Source organism: Lethenteron reissneri, chromosome 16 (assembly GCF_015708825.2).
Source record: "Lethenteron reissneri isolate LAM-NWPU_2019-01 chromosome 16, ASM1570882v1, whole genome shotgun sequence".
Taxonomy (NCBI): domain Eukaryota; kingdom Metazoa; phylum Chordata; class Hyperoartia; order Petromyzontiformes; family Petromyzontidae; genus Lethenteron; species Lethenteron reissneri.
In genome coordinates this window covers 2,187,475-2,201,449 of record NC_083794.1, presented here as the reverse complement: position 1 = coordinate 2,201,449, position 13,975 = coordinate 2,187,475, and the positions used below count along the sequence as shown (strand labels likewise).

General features: G+C 43.5%; 1 protein-coding gene across 1 annotated transcript in view; it reads right to left on the bottom strand.

Moving 5' to 3' along the window:
- The window catches only part of TDO2 (tryptophan 2,3-dioxygenase), a 130,869-nt gene that overhangs the window by 9,301 nt on the left and 107,593 nt on the right, over positions 1 to 13,975 (bottom strand). Inside the window, exons 9-10 of the mRNA XM_061552202.1 lie at positions 11,415 to 11,472; positions 6,242 to 6,321 (exon numbers count right to left, since the gene is read on the bottom strand). Of these exons, the coding sequence (XP_061408186.1) occupies positions 6,242 to 6,321; positions 11,415 to 11,472 (138 nt within the window). The remainder of the gene's footprint in view (positions 1 to 6,241; positions 6,322 to 11,414; positions 11,473 to 13,975) is intronic.

Sequence of the window (13,975 nt, the reverse complement as noted above, 5' to 3'; positions counted from 1 at the left end):
TTCCCCCCTGTAGAGCCCACTAAGTGCATGCACAGCCGGAAAGCCGCGATGCTTGTTTCCGTGCTGATTACGTGAAGTTGTTTTTCGTTCAAACACACTGGCTGTACTGAAACATCGTCACCTCTCTATTTTGTTCACGTTTCAAACACTGCCCGGCTGAAATAGTTTTGACCTCTTTTTGCTCACGCTGTTTTGTTTTCAAAGCATAAAGTAATTTACGGCAAACAGCTCAGACTGGTTGTTCAATGTAGTGTTTTATGACCTAAACATGCTTTAAAAATGTTTATAATATACATGTATGCCTTACCAACAAAAATGTACTTGCATTACATTATTGCTTGAAATATTCAAAAACGCCAATTCTATTTAGTTCCATGCATCCAAACAATGGACAGGGCTCGTCCCCACCGTCCATGGCCAAAGCTTTCACGGCACCACCACCCAAGGCAACTCCTTCTTTCAATATAATTATCTGCAGAGTTCGTCAAGTCAGTTTACATTCACACGATTTAATACAGGAACACCGGTGACATGTGTCTTACAAACAACTGCTATTGGGATATATAATTTACTAAGCAATGCTCTTGCTACATTAGCCCAGACCCTTGTATCATGATAAATAAGGCTATAGAAAAAAAACATGCTATCTTGGTAGGCCGTGTTCCATCGGAATTAAGACCAGCTATTTCTGTTTGCTATGAGCAACGCAGACGCTTGCCAACTCTTCTGATTTGATGCAATTGCGATGGCAAAAAAAACTCAACTTCGTAAATTATAATGAAACTTCTATTGCATTTAACTATTTGGAATAATTTTGATTTGAAGCTTTCGTGACTGCAGGAATCCATACTTTTGGGTGCTTTCGGTAAAGTCACGTAGGTAGAAAAATAATAGATCGCAACACAAGCAATCATCATCAGGTGGGACAACCACAGCAAGAAAAACTGCTGAAGTAGGCGAGAGATCTGCCGTGGCACGAGGAGGTGGGTGGAGAGAGGGGGCGGAGCAGAAAGTGGCCCTGCGGCAGCACTTAAGTCAACGGGGGAGAAAACTGAGAGATCGGCTTCAGGGGGGGGGGAAGAGAAGGGGAGGAGGAGGCGGGGCAGAAAGTGGACCCCGCGGCAGCACCCGGGTCACTGGAGAAGAGATCGGAGAGAGATGCACAGAGAGAGAGAAAGACACACAGAGAGTCGGAGTAGGGGGGGGAGGCGGGGCAGCAATTTTTGCCTCCGCATTTAGAAACATGCCTTTAGAGTACAGTTGATTCTGGATTATCTGGCGTACAATTATCTGGCTTCCAACATTATCCGGCGATCTCGAGCTGATCCGGCGAAACCACCAAAACCGCTCCAAAGGCTGTAACCAGTCCGGCGATCGGCACCATGTGCGTAACAAAAAAAGATAGCTAAGCTTTATTTCAGTATCAAATATATACAGTAGATGATACACTACATACAACAACTTAAACAATAAAAAGGACCCCCGCGGCAGCACTTGAGTCAATGGGGAAGAGATCTGAGAGATCGGCTGCAGGGGGGGAGAGACAATAAGGCTCACCTGATCGAGTCTCTCACCTTTCTGAAGAGATGCCACGACACCAAGGTAATACCGATCGCCTTTACATTCACATCTGCTGCTGTCACTTCTCCTAAATCTAAACGGATCTTAAGGGCCAGCCTAGCTCTAATATCAGAGAGAATAAGATTGCTCCGATTTGAACTTGATAATTTAGACAAGATTCTCTTACAATCACACTTAGAATTAACATAAAAAAATTCCACATCTGATTGGGACCATGTAAATAACATGACAGTTTCTTCAGCTACTGAAATGTTCACCAAATGTAAAGTTAACTTAATTGAAAAATTCAACCTCCTGTCAAAAAGAGAAGCCATAGCCACACGTTAAAAAGTTAGATGTTAACAAGATTGTCATTAATAATAGTAACATCCCAATTTCCGACAGCCTAAAATCGGTACTAGCTAAAGGGTTACATTTCACAGTCACCCCTAAACACATCCCAGTGGATGATATAATTGCCCAGGTCGACGTAGCCCTCAAAGGTTTGGGACACATGCCGGCAGACGTTGCTATATCTGAAATCGCTGCTATCCTCAAAAATGCTAAGAAACCCATTAGCAACATCAGCAAGGACGAGCGTTTTGATCTCTCTCAATTAAAAAACAGAGATGACATAGTCATCCTCTCAGCCGACAAGGGCAATGCCACTGTCATCATAGATAAAACCACTTCCAACAATACAATTCAGGACCTTCTGAATGATGGCAGCTATACCAAAATCAACAGAGATCCCACCAACCGTCTAGCTACAAAAGGCAACAATATCATCACTAATTCGACTTCTCTAATCGATTCGACCAAGCAGCACTCTCTAAAACCTTCGGCTGCTAAACCACCCAGATTTAATGGACTTCCAAAGATCCACAAATAAATTTTGATTTAAAGCTTTCGTGACTGCAGGGATTCATCTTCTTGGTTCTTTCGGTAAAGTCACGTAGAAGGGAAGTAATAAAATAATAAAAATAATAAAAATAAAACATAATTTTATTATTTTATTACTTCCCTTCTACGTGACTTTACCGAAAGAACCAAGAAGATCCACAAATAAGTTACTCCACTCAGTCCTATCGTCTACACCATTAACTCACCCACCTACAAACTGGCCCGATTTCTCTCTGAGACTCTGCTTCCTTTCACGGGCAAGATCACCTCAGCTGTAACTGAACTCAGCTCACTTGGTTTCTCTAATCAAGGACATCTCACTGTCTCCAGATGATGTACTTGTCAGTTTCGATGTAGTCTCCCTGTTCACCAAGGTACCTGTACCTGACACCATTGCAATCATTGAAGACTTGGTCCAACAGGGACTGAATTCATATGTACCAACTTTGGTAAGGCACTGCCTTACTAACACCTACTTCACCTGGAATGGTACATTCTACAAAGAGAATGAGGGTACCCCAATGGGTTCTCTATTATCACCAGTGGTAGCGAATGTTTTCATTGAGAAATTTTAGACAGATGCCATCCAGACATCCACCATACGTCCTTCCTTGTGGAAGAGATACGTAGATGACACGTTCGTCATCTGGCCACATGGCCTGCCAGCACTGAACTAATTTCTCAACCACATCAATTCCAAAGACCATGGAAGTGGAAAAGGATGGCCCGCTACCATTCCTGGATGATTTGATCGAGAAGAGACCTGATGGCTCGTTGGGACACTCTGTCTACAGGAAAGCCACCCACATGGATACCTATCTAAAGCCTGACTCCCACCACCATCCAGCTCAGAAGAATTCCCTCATCAAAACACTACACCATAGGGCCCGTTGCATCTACGACCAGCATCACCTAGCCAGTGAGCTGGAGCACGTACACCAAGCCCTCAGGATGAACGGATATTCTGACCATACAATCCGCAAAGCTGTCTCCCCAGCCATGGGGAGACAACCATCTGAGGATCTAACCAATACCATCACTTTGCCATACATAGCAGGGGTTACCAAAAGATTTACAAAATCTTAAACAAACACAAGATCCAGGTTCGTTTGAACACAGTACACAAAATCCGTGATTTGATCCCATCTGTACAGGATGTGATTCCTGATATGCAATACCCGGGTGTCTACAAACTGAGTTGTGGCTGCAGCAGCAGTTACATTGGGGAAACGAAACGACATGTCTCGGACCGCGGTCGCGAACACAAGGCAGATCTTAAACACGGTAGGACCAATACCTCTGCTGTTGCTGATCATTGTTTTAACGCTGTGGGCTCACACGAAATTGACTTTTCCAAGACGAAGGTACTCTGCAAACCCACCAGATATTATCAGAGATTTATAAACACAGACACAACTTCAACCGACAAGATGGGTACAAACTGATCAATCATTGGAAGGACGTTATTAACCAGGTAAAGTCTTAACTGACTGTGATGTTTCCATCCTACCTGCCTATGATAGCTGTTATTTCTGACTCGCTGTGTCTTTCTTTCTCTCTGTGCATCTCTCTCCGATCTCTCCTCCGTTGACACAAGTGCTGCCGCGGGGTCCACTTTCTGCCCCGCCCCCTCTCACCACCCACCTCCTCTCTCCCCCCTACTCTGACTCTCTGTGTGTCTTTCTCTCTCTCTCTCTCTCTGTGCATCTCTCTCCTATCTCTACTCCAGTGACCCGGGTGGTACCGTGGGGTCCACTATCTGCCCGGCCTCCTACCCCCCCCCCCTTCTCTCTCCCCTTCTGCAGCCGATCACTCAGATCTCTCCCCCGTTGACTCAAGTGCTGCTGCGAAGTCCACTTTCTGCCCCGCCCCCTCTCTCCCCCCACCTCCTCCCCCCATACTGCCGAGACCTATATAACCTCGTGCCACGGCAGATCTCTCGCCTACTTCAGCAGTTTTTATTGCTGTGGTTGTCCCACCTGATAACGATTGCTTGTGTTGTGATTGAAACGTCGTGATCTATTATTTTTCTACCTACGTGATTTTACCGAAAGAACCAAAAAGTAATGTAGAATAATGTTCATCCGTAAAAGCCAAAACTGAGTATTCAAGTCTTCTGACTCAGTGAGGGGTGTCCTGCATTGGAACGTTCGGATGGTCTCTGTCGATTGTTTAGCGTGTAGGACGAAATCAAAGTGCCTGGAGAAAAGACCACGTGCACCACGGAGAGACAAAGATCCACTGAAGCAATGTAGGAACCCCTTGGCTGGCCGCTTTGTCGTTCAACATTTCAGCAAATTTCATGCACACGATGAAACATACGTGATCCACCAACCCTGCCTCAAATGTATTAGATTCCAGGTGTGGCTGTCAAGATCACCACAATGAGTGGAGAGACAATGCATATACATCTCTAAGTATGGTAACGACACAAGGGTTAAACATGAGTGACAGGTGAACAGTATTATTCGAACACAAACACGGAAATGTGATAATACTAATAATGCTGTTTGATTATCCAAGAACACTGTGCACTGAGTGTCATGACTTTCAAGACAGATCTGCATTGTATTGTATGCCCAATGCATATTTAATGATTCTTCTTAGATACTAGCACACACGTTCTATTCTATGAGCAGCCAGCCAGGGGCTAGCCAGCTGTCCAATCAGGCAACCTACCAGCCAGCCAACCAGCCAAACTTATCGTATGATGATGATGGGAAAAGTGACAAAAAAGCAATTAAATAGATTTAAATTATTTAGTGGTGAAAAAAAACCTAGACATGTTTAATTAAATTACAATATTTCTCTGAACAAAACACCTGTTAATCTGTTCCTTCCCAATATTATCGGCAATATGATAGCAACCTATCATATTGCCGCACTGTTGCCTTGCAGGGATCATCTCCTACAGGCTGCATCTCTGCATTGTCCACAATGACTGCTGAAATTTCCATTGTCATGGTAGATGTCATTCTTGTGACCTCAACAGTTAATTCATGGTTGGGCAAGATACAGGCTGCACTTCGTTTTAACATCGAGGTCAGGCAAGCCAAGCCACGAATTATACCTGTAAAAAACCCACACATTACTTCGTATTAAACATTTAGTCACCAGAGAACGCCTCACTGAGCCTCAACTATTTTTCAGGATGGTGCTGTGAAGTTTTGCGGTGAGTGTTGACAATTGTATTTTTACTCTAAATAAATTTCTGGTAATCTTTCAAATTCAGGCCATGATGCCAGCACATATGGCCTACTCTCTTTCAAGTAACATCGCGGGATTTTTAACATCCAATGTGAAGCAGAATGCATTTTTCTTGTACGGTTAATGTATGTTGAATGCCTTTCGCACTTTACATAGCCAACCGTGCTCATACAAATGCAGTGTTAACCCAGGGAGGGTGTTGGGTTTTAATCCGCGAACCTCTGCAGCAAGCGGCAGTGGCGCACTCCCATATGGCAACACCGCAAATTCCACATAGATGGATTCTGAACCCATTTTGCTTTACTGCCATCCCGTGGCCATCTCGAAACCATGTGGGTTTGGGAGTTTTACAAAGGTGCATAATCCACAAACCAGGCCTCCAATCAACTGGCTCACAGGCGAGCGCCAACACGCCTGGGCTTGGTGTTGGAATCTTTGACAGTGTTTACACTGTGACACTTTGCTACTTACGAAGCGAGAAGACCTGGATAAATTGTTATATGTTCTCTGGCCAGCTGGTTTCTTTTATTTCACAGAAATATAGAAGAGAGAGACAGGGAGAGGGACTCACAGCGCCACTTTGTCATGAGTGAGTCGAGATCCATAAGGCTGTTGAGCAGCTGAAAAGGCACTTGAAATCGAGGCTCTTCCCTGCAGCAAAAAACACACAACGGGGCACGATGGGCAAGTCAGAAAATGTCAACACCTTCCGCATGACGGCAAATTAGCGGGACATGAAAGTGAAGAAATAAAAAGAGTAGCGTTGTTGTCAGAGTGGGGGTAAAGGGGTGTTTTTCTTCAAAGAAGATTAATGTCTCTTTTTTTACGTGAACGTTAACAAAATATATATTTACATATTTTATATATTTTTTATACCTTCAACACTACGTACAGGAAAGCACAACATTTTGCCAAAACGTAATGGCAACAGAAGAAGTGTAATAAAAAGTTAAAATAGAATTACATTTGTAATTGGGAAACCTACAGACCTTAATTTAATACAGAACAAAAAATCCGAGTGCAGATTAAGTGGGGTTTAGTTCAAGGTGAGGGTGGGCACGATTGGGTGACGAGGCTGTGTAGTTTGAATTTAATTATGTTTTAAATTACTTATAAAGTGCCCTTCATCCCATTATAATTATCAGCCATGATTAATCAATTTCGAATGAAATGTTTACTTCTTAATTTTCCACGTGAAATTACTGGACATCTGTGAAAAAGAGCCTCACGGCTCATCAGGATTAAACTCAGATTACTATTCTGATGTGCACGTGACAGGGAGTCAGACCAGAACTTGTTCGCCTTTTGGCGTCCTCTGGTCTTACACCGTTTGAGACAAGGCTTTAAAGAAAGCTGTCTCTGGTGTGGACCAATCAGTTTCAAAGACAGTGCATATACTACCAGACCATGTTTTTGTTTGCATGTTCACCACAAGTATATGTGGTAAATGCAGACATGATTCCTTGCAAAAGGTTTCTGTTTGGTGTTTTAACATCTGTTTTATTGCCAAAAAGGTTAAAACCTATTCCTTCATAATTAATCATCGCAAATGTGTCCTTATATGACCCTTACACTTGTAATACTACGTGCCTCCTCAAGGCAGGTGGTTAACGCAAGGTGAATGATCGTTTCACTCCACTTCGTAGCCTCCATCACTGGAGAATGAACCTTGATCGTCAAGGCCCGTAAAGAAACGTTGAATTGTATTAGTGTCGTCGCCAGTGATCAAAAACCCCGAATGAAATTCATCTGATTCAGCATTACTCTAAAACTATTCAACTGTTTTCATTTTACCAGGTAAGGCCCAGGACTGAGCGATACAGCTCTATTTCAGAAGCGACCTGACCACAAATTATAGCTCAACGATGCGGCTTACCACGTGGAAATGTATTGCAACCAAATACTCTAAACGCACGTTCATAAATGTTGAGGGGAAAAAACCCCGGAGGGCCCGAATAAAATTCACACGACCATGGGGAGAATATGCAAACTTAAAATATGCAGGCGTCAGGGTCGGAATCAGAACCTAGGTCCTCCTATATACCAGGAAAGGTAGTTAACATCTCACCACCGCAGGACCCTTGGGACCTAGGGCTGCCTTTCTCTTCATGTATAGTATTTGCATGTCTTTATGTATAGTATCGGCATGTCTTTATGTATAGTATCTACATGTCTTTGTTTGTGAGAGACAGAGAGAGAGAGAAAAATTATCATTCTTCCAGGGCCACTGTGTGGTTACTCCACACCCCCTACTCCTGCATCCCATGCTCACTCGTGTTGCTGTCTGCGTGTGTGTTTGTGTATATATATGCATAACCCTTTGTAATGCTAATTACGTTTGTTTTGTCCCAATATAAATATGTAACTGCACTTTGTGCATGTATTATTGATACCGGACTTACGATCTGTAGCTCCATTCTCTCATTCTTGCAACAAGGACCTTATTTCCAGAGATGTTTAGCAATGGACAAGCTGCCGGCAACATCGTGCTCTTTAAAATTGTTGAGAAATACACAGCAGTCCGAGGCGAAGCATTCTCTGCACCTTTTAAATAAAGACTCGTCTTTAGAAGAAAAAAAAAAACTCTTTCAAATTACTTTCTCAATTGTCCTGTTAGGGACATGCCATGAGAAGAGGTTTCCACTGGGATCTCTCGCACAGCAGCCCCTTTGTGTTGGAGATTGGCCCACGGACACACGTGTCGCACGGGCAACCTATTCTTCATTCTTCGAATGGAGAACGTTGTGCACCAAGAGTTCTTACAATAATAAATCTGAAAATGGTATATGCGTAGCAAAACCGAAGCTTCATATCATCGGCATGATTGTGAGGTTACGTGTAGTGAGGCGAGGAAAGCTAGTATTCATTTACATTCCATGGTCATTCGGTATGAGAGTTTTGCGTGGCACGCGTTGAGATAGATTTGATTCAACGCGACACAACCTGTAATTATTTGCGGACAAATTCTGCATCTCGTGCACTGCCGCACCTCCGATGAGCATGATAGGCTGAATACGGTGCAAAATAAGTTCTAAATACTTAATAAGCGATGGTGCCCAGTGCAGTTAACACAACCCTGGCAGTTAACACACCCTGCCACCTTGATTGCCACGTTCACCTCTCTCATGTTTACATAGATTTGAGTTTTTCTCTTGCTTAAGTGTTTTTTGCGGTTGTGCCGGACATCTCTCCCATGTGTTTTTGGGTCGTGTCGCGTGTTGCTTGGCATGATGTCCTACGTTTCACTGCATGAACTGGGAGCTTTTGCAGCAGCCTGGAAACACATTGGAGAACTATTTTTGTTGTTGTTATATTCTTCCTTTCATTGGGCATGTTTCCCTCTCCACGGTGGAGAGCAGTTAACTACCTCGCCTGGTATACAAGAAGTTGTGGGTTCGATCCCGACCCTGACACCTGTATATTTGGAGTTTGCATGTCTCTCTCCCCGTGTGGTCGTGTGGATTTTTCTCCGGGGCCTTCAGGTTTTCCCTCCACATTTAGATACATGCGTTTTGAGAATTTGGCTGCTATACATTTACACGTGATACGTCTGTTCATTTGTGGCCAGGTCGCTTTTGAAAAAGAGCTATTTCACTCAGTGGGCCTTACCTGGTAAAATAAAAAAAATAGTTAACTTTTAGTTTAGTTCATACTTTTTCTTCTTCTTCCCCCATTATTTCCCTGCTCCACGACCACCGCTTATCTGGCCTCTCAAGCACCTGGGATTTCCTTAATTTTGTTGTATCGGCAACCGAAATAATTAGTAAAAAACTCAATATTTCAAGAGCTGCAATGCACATAATGAATACGAGATGGTGGTCCTTAATAGATTACATCACGGTGCGGTCCTTAAAGAGCAGCGTGTGGATCTGCAGGTTGCCGAACCCTGGGCATGGTCATAGGGACTTACGGAAATTCCACACCCAGTGTTGGCAGAGCCTCGAACGGGACCTGCCTGCCAGATAACGCGGTGGCAGTGGGGTTGCCACGGTCACTGCATGGTGGCTCCGGGGCTATAAGAGACCATGTGGTTATACAACGACTATCCTGGGGCATACCTCCGAGACAATCTATGAGAGGGCGTGGGGGTTTGAGTTCCCGAGTTCGATTCCTGCTCACGACCACCAACACCAGTAACGATTATCTGAACCAATCCTGGGCCTCTCCTATGCCTGGTGTGGTGTGTAGTAAACATCATCACTGGGGAGACAAAGGCGATCGGACGTGGTGCTGGCAACCCACCTCCTCGTGTGCCGTGCTGGCCTTCATAGGTACTCGCTAACTGCACTTGCCCCAACAGTCTATGAAGTCTATATGGGAGATCTTTGCCTTTGGTGGGTCTGAGAAGTGGTGTGCAGCGTCTGAGCGATGGTGCCGTGAATTGTCGATTGAACTGTCTGTAAATATCGTCTTGCTACTGGGGCTTGGATTTGCTTGAGCCCTGTGCACTGTGGGTTCTATTTCTTGATATTGCCCTACACGCATTATTACTTTCGTTTTTGTTTTTACTTCACACTGCTTTGTCAATCCATTGCTAGATTAAGTCATTCCTGTGTCTTGTTTGTCATAGAGGTTATTTCAGCATACTTCCCCACGCTGGTCATTTCTCGTCAAAGAGCTGCTTAACTCGATGGGTCTTAACCAGCTGAAATAAAGTCTGAGTAAGTCAAAGGGGCATAGAGGGGATTGTGCGGCCCACGGCCGACCACCGATGCAAGTTTTGGCTCGAAATTTAACTCAATGTATGTATGTATGTTGAACTTCTTTCGAACCATACGTAGCCAACCATGCTCTTCGGAGGTGCGGGGAATGACAACAAACTAAACACCAAAAGCAGTTCTTAAGACATTAGTTTTCAATCTAGCTGGTTTAAACGTGCATAGCTCCTAGCGGATTCCTAACCTCGGAAGGAAGAGCGTTCTGGACGGCCGCAGAAGCACATCTGAAAATGCGCGATGCGGTGACCACCATCTTCGTTCAATGGCCAGCCATAAGCCGCTGCTGCAAGGATGACTGGAGTTCGCATGATGGGTTATGCTCCTAGTGCAGTGTGCTAACCACTTCACCAGCACTCCACCATTCTTGCTCCAATTTTTCCCAATTGTTTTCCCCTCGGTGTTTTGTGTCTCTCATATGCATTGCAAAACACTTTGAGATTCTGTTTTAGTGTTCATGTTGGTACTCGATTATAACATCTAAGCACAAACGTTGGCAATGGTGTAGCTTGCTGATAAATGCTAAAAGCATAAAACACTTATTGGACAATTTGCAATGCAAAATATTACCCTTGAAGGTCTGTCCAGCTCGAGGCTTGTATTAATTAAATACGCATTCTGAGTATGTGTATATTTTAACAACTTAGAAATACGATAACACCGTACATCACTCTGAAGTAATTTGCCAGTAATTGCACAATTTTGTCAGCTTATTTCTCTTTCTGTAACAAACGCAACTGTAGTCTCTTCAACTGATGGATAAACCTCTAAAATCCTCGTGCAGAGGGGTCAAGACTCGCAGGGTCAGCATGGACTCAGTCTGCCGGACAGGCCGGTGTGCGTAGGACAGACACCTTGTCACAGAGCTGCGGTGACCTAGGTTACATTTTCCATTTTCTGACGACAGAATTACTCTGCTCTCCTGCCCCTTGACATCTCTGCGGAATTGCAAGTGACACTTCATGTTCTCTTTGTAGATTGCTAATATGCGTACAAGAGATCATGTGCGCACACGTTGTTTTTTTTTACCTGTAGAAGTAAATCATTAAGGCTCCCTGCAGGGCCTTGTATGACAGTCGTCGAGTTCCTGAAAAACACATCAGACAATCCACATGCGAGTTAAATTTATGAGCATGCAACACACATGGCTGTGTTCGCTGGCATCGCTGTGAGAAAGCAGGGCGGTGATGATGCTGCTGCGTCGGCAGTCAGAATGAGAATCTTTGTTTATCTCTTGGAGCTATGAAGCTCTTTTTCGCAAATGTCCAGCGATGGTGTACAAATAAAGTCAATAACAACACATGTGCAATGAAGAAGGGTCATTACCTGTTTTATATATATAGTGTCAATGATGCATGTGTTGAGTTTTTGTGAGAGTAGAGATCAAGGAAATTTGTCATTAAATAGCAGGTGCACTATAAGTGATGCTTAATGATGAAACATACAAATTGTTGACTTTGAAGCTCATAAATTGGAAGGTAAAATTACGGCAAAAGCAAGGCTAAGCAGAAAGAAGGTCGAACCATTGAAAGAAAACACCGACTCGTTGTTTTTATGCTATTTTTCAATGCATTGAGTATAATTATTGTATTCTGTGATTAGTCTATGAATTATAATAATTATATTATTACGTTTTACAGATGGAGCCACACAGCTTGCACGATTGAGCAAAAAAACTGTTGGATAACATTGCCATCCTCCAGAAGTTTCCATCACAGTAAGTTGGAGACATGATGTACTTGATGTAGCCTAATTACGATATTTGACGTTATTTTATACGTTACATGGCAATGACATTGAGAGACAGATTAGTGACATTCAAACTGTAAATAACAGTAAGTGGATTTGGGCAGGATAGATCGCAAGAGGGGATTATGACAAACTGTCATTCAGCTCATGTGTAGGCGCTATGGATGAATTAGGTGACACCTTGGGGGTTCTGTCATCCAGCAGTGGATTGATCACGGATGTTGATGTTGGTCAATTATTTACAATACGTAAAACATCATCCACAACCGGAAAACCTCTACCCTGAATAAGTCGCTTTGAGAGGTTTAACTTACCTTGAGTATATTATATATTTTTAAATATGACCGAATAAAGCACTATTTTTACCATGAAGTCCACTACAAAAACTTTTTTGTTTGCTATGTCTGAAGGTGTTCAGGTGAAATAAAATAACTAATTCACTCCAATTGATGTGATATGGTGGCGAGATGTTATCACCCTCGCATTCTATGAAGGAGCTCGTGGGTTCGATCCTGACCCTGACGCTTATACATTTGGAATGTGCATGTTCTCCCCGTGGTCGCGTTGATTTTTCTGCGGGTCCTCCGGTTTTTCCCATCACATTGAGAATCGGCATGCGTTGAGAGCAGTGTTCGTCAATTATTTTAAAAGAGGGGCCACTTTCGCCGTTAAGACATCAGTGTGAGGCCGCCACACATTTGAAACCATTTGGTTTGACAGCATGATGGGATGTTTTCACTCCTTGTGTATTGTTGGGGTCCGCACGTCAGGGGCCACACTAAAGGCCGCCAGTAACCCACGGGGCCTTGCAATCAAGAACACTGGTTTAGAGTATTTGGCTGCGAAAAAATGTTCACGTGATAAATTCTCCCAAACACAGCTGTCAGCAGTGGCAGAGCATGCTTGCCAACAAAGACATTAAATTGAAGTGTTATGCAGAGCTAATTATCACTGGCCAAGATTAGTTAGAGAATCAATTGAAATTAAGAAGAATTCAAATAATTTTAATCGCTGTGATAGCTATAGACTCAGCGCAGCCTGAAAGCGTATTATTAAGGAATATACAACACATATTGCAATCCCTTACAGTGAGTCACATGCTAAGTGGCTGATTACTGATCTATTATATCAACCCCACCGCCTCTGATCTCGAATCCTGATGGGGTTCAACAATGATGGCATCATCCTCCACTATTTAAGACCGGAAGCAGGTGGATGGCTTCACTATTCTGGCAAATCGCCCGAAGATGCTCGATGTAATTTCCAGCGAAACGTCGTACTCAAATTGTGGACCAATGTAGAGAACTATTTGTCTTTTGTCAACGTGACACATTTTTTACTGATTGGCTATGCAGGGTGGTTGGGGGTTGTGACACATTATGAATTAACGCGATATAACCCAAAACACCTGTATTATGAACTAGCTTATATACCCAGCGTTGCCCGGGCCAAAAAAAGTATTCAATACTACTCTTAAAAATCTAACAGTAGTGTGTACTGACTGTGGTGGTACCTGCTATGATTACAGCAGTGCATACTGTGGTGGTACCTGCTATGATTACAGCAGTGCATACTGTGGTGGTACCTGCTTTCACTGCAGCAGTGCATACTGTGGTGGCACCTGCGATTATTACAGCAGTGCATACTGACTGTGGTGGTACCTGCTATGATTACAGCAGTGCATACTGACTGTGGTGGCACCTGCTATGATTACAGCAGTTCATACTGACTGTGGTGGTACCTGCTATGATTACAGCAGTGCATACTGACTGTGGTGGCACCTGCTATAATTACAGCAGTGCAAACCGACTGTGGTGGTACCTGCTATCACTACAGTAGTA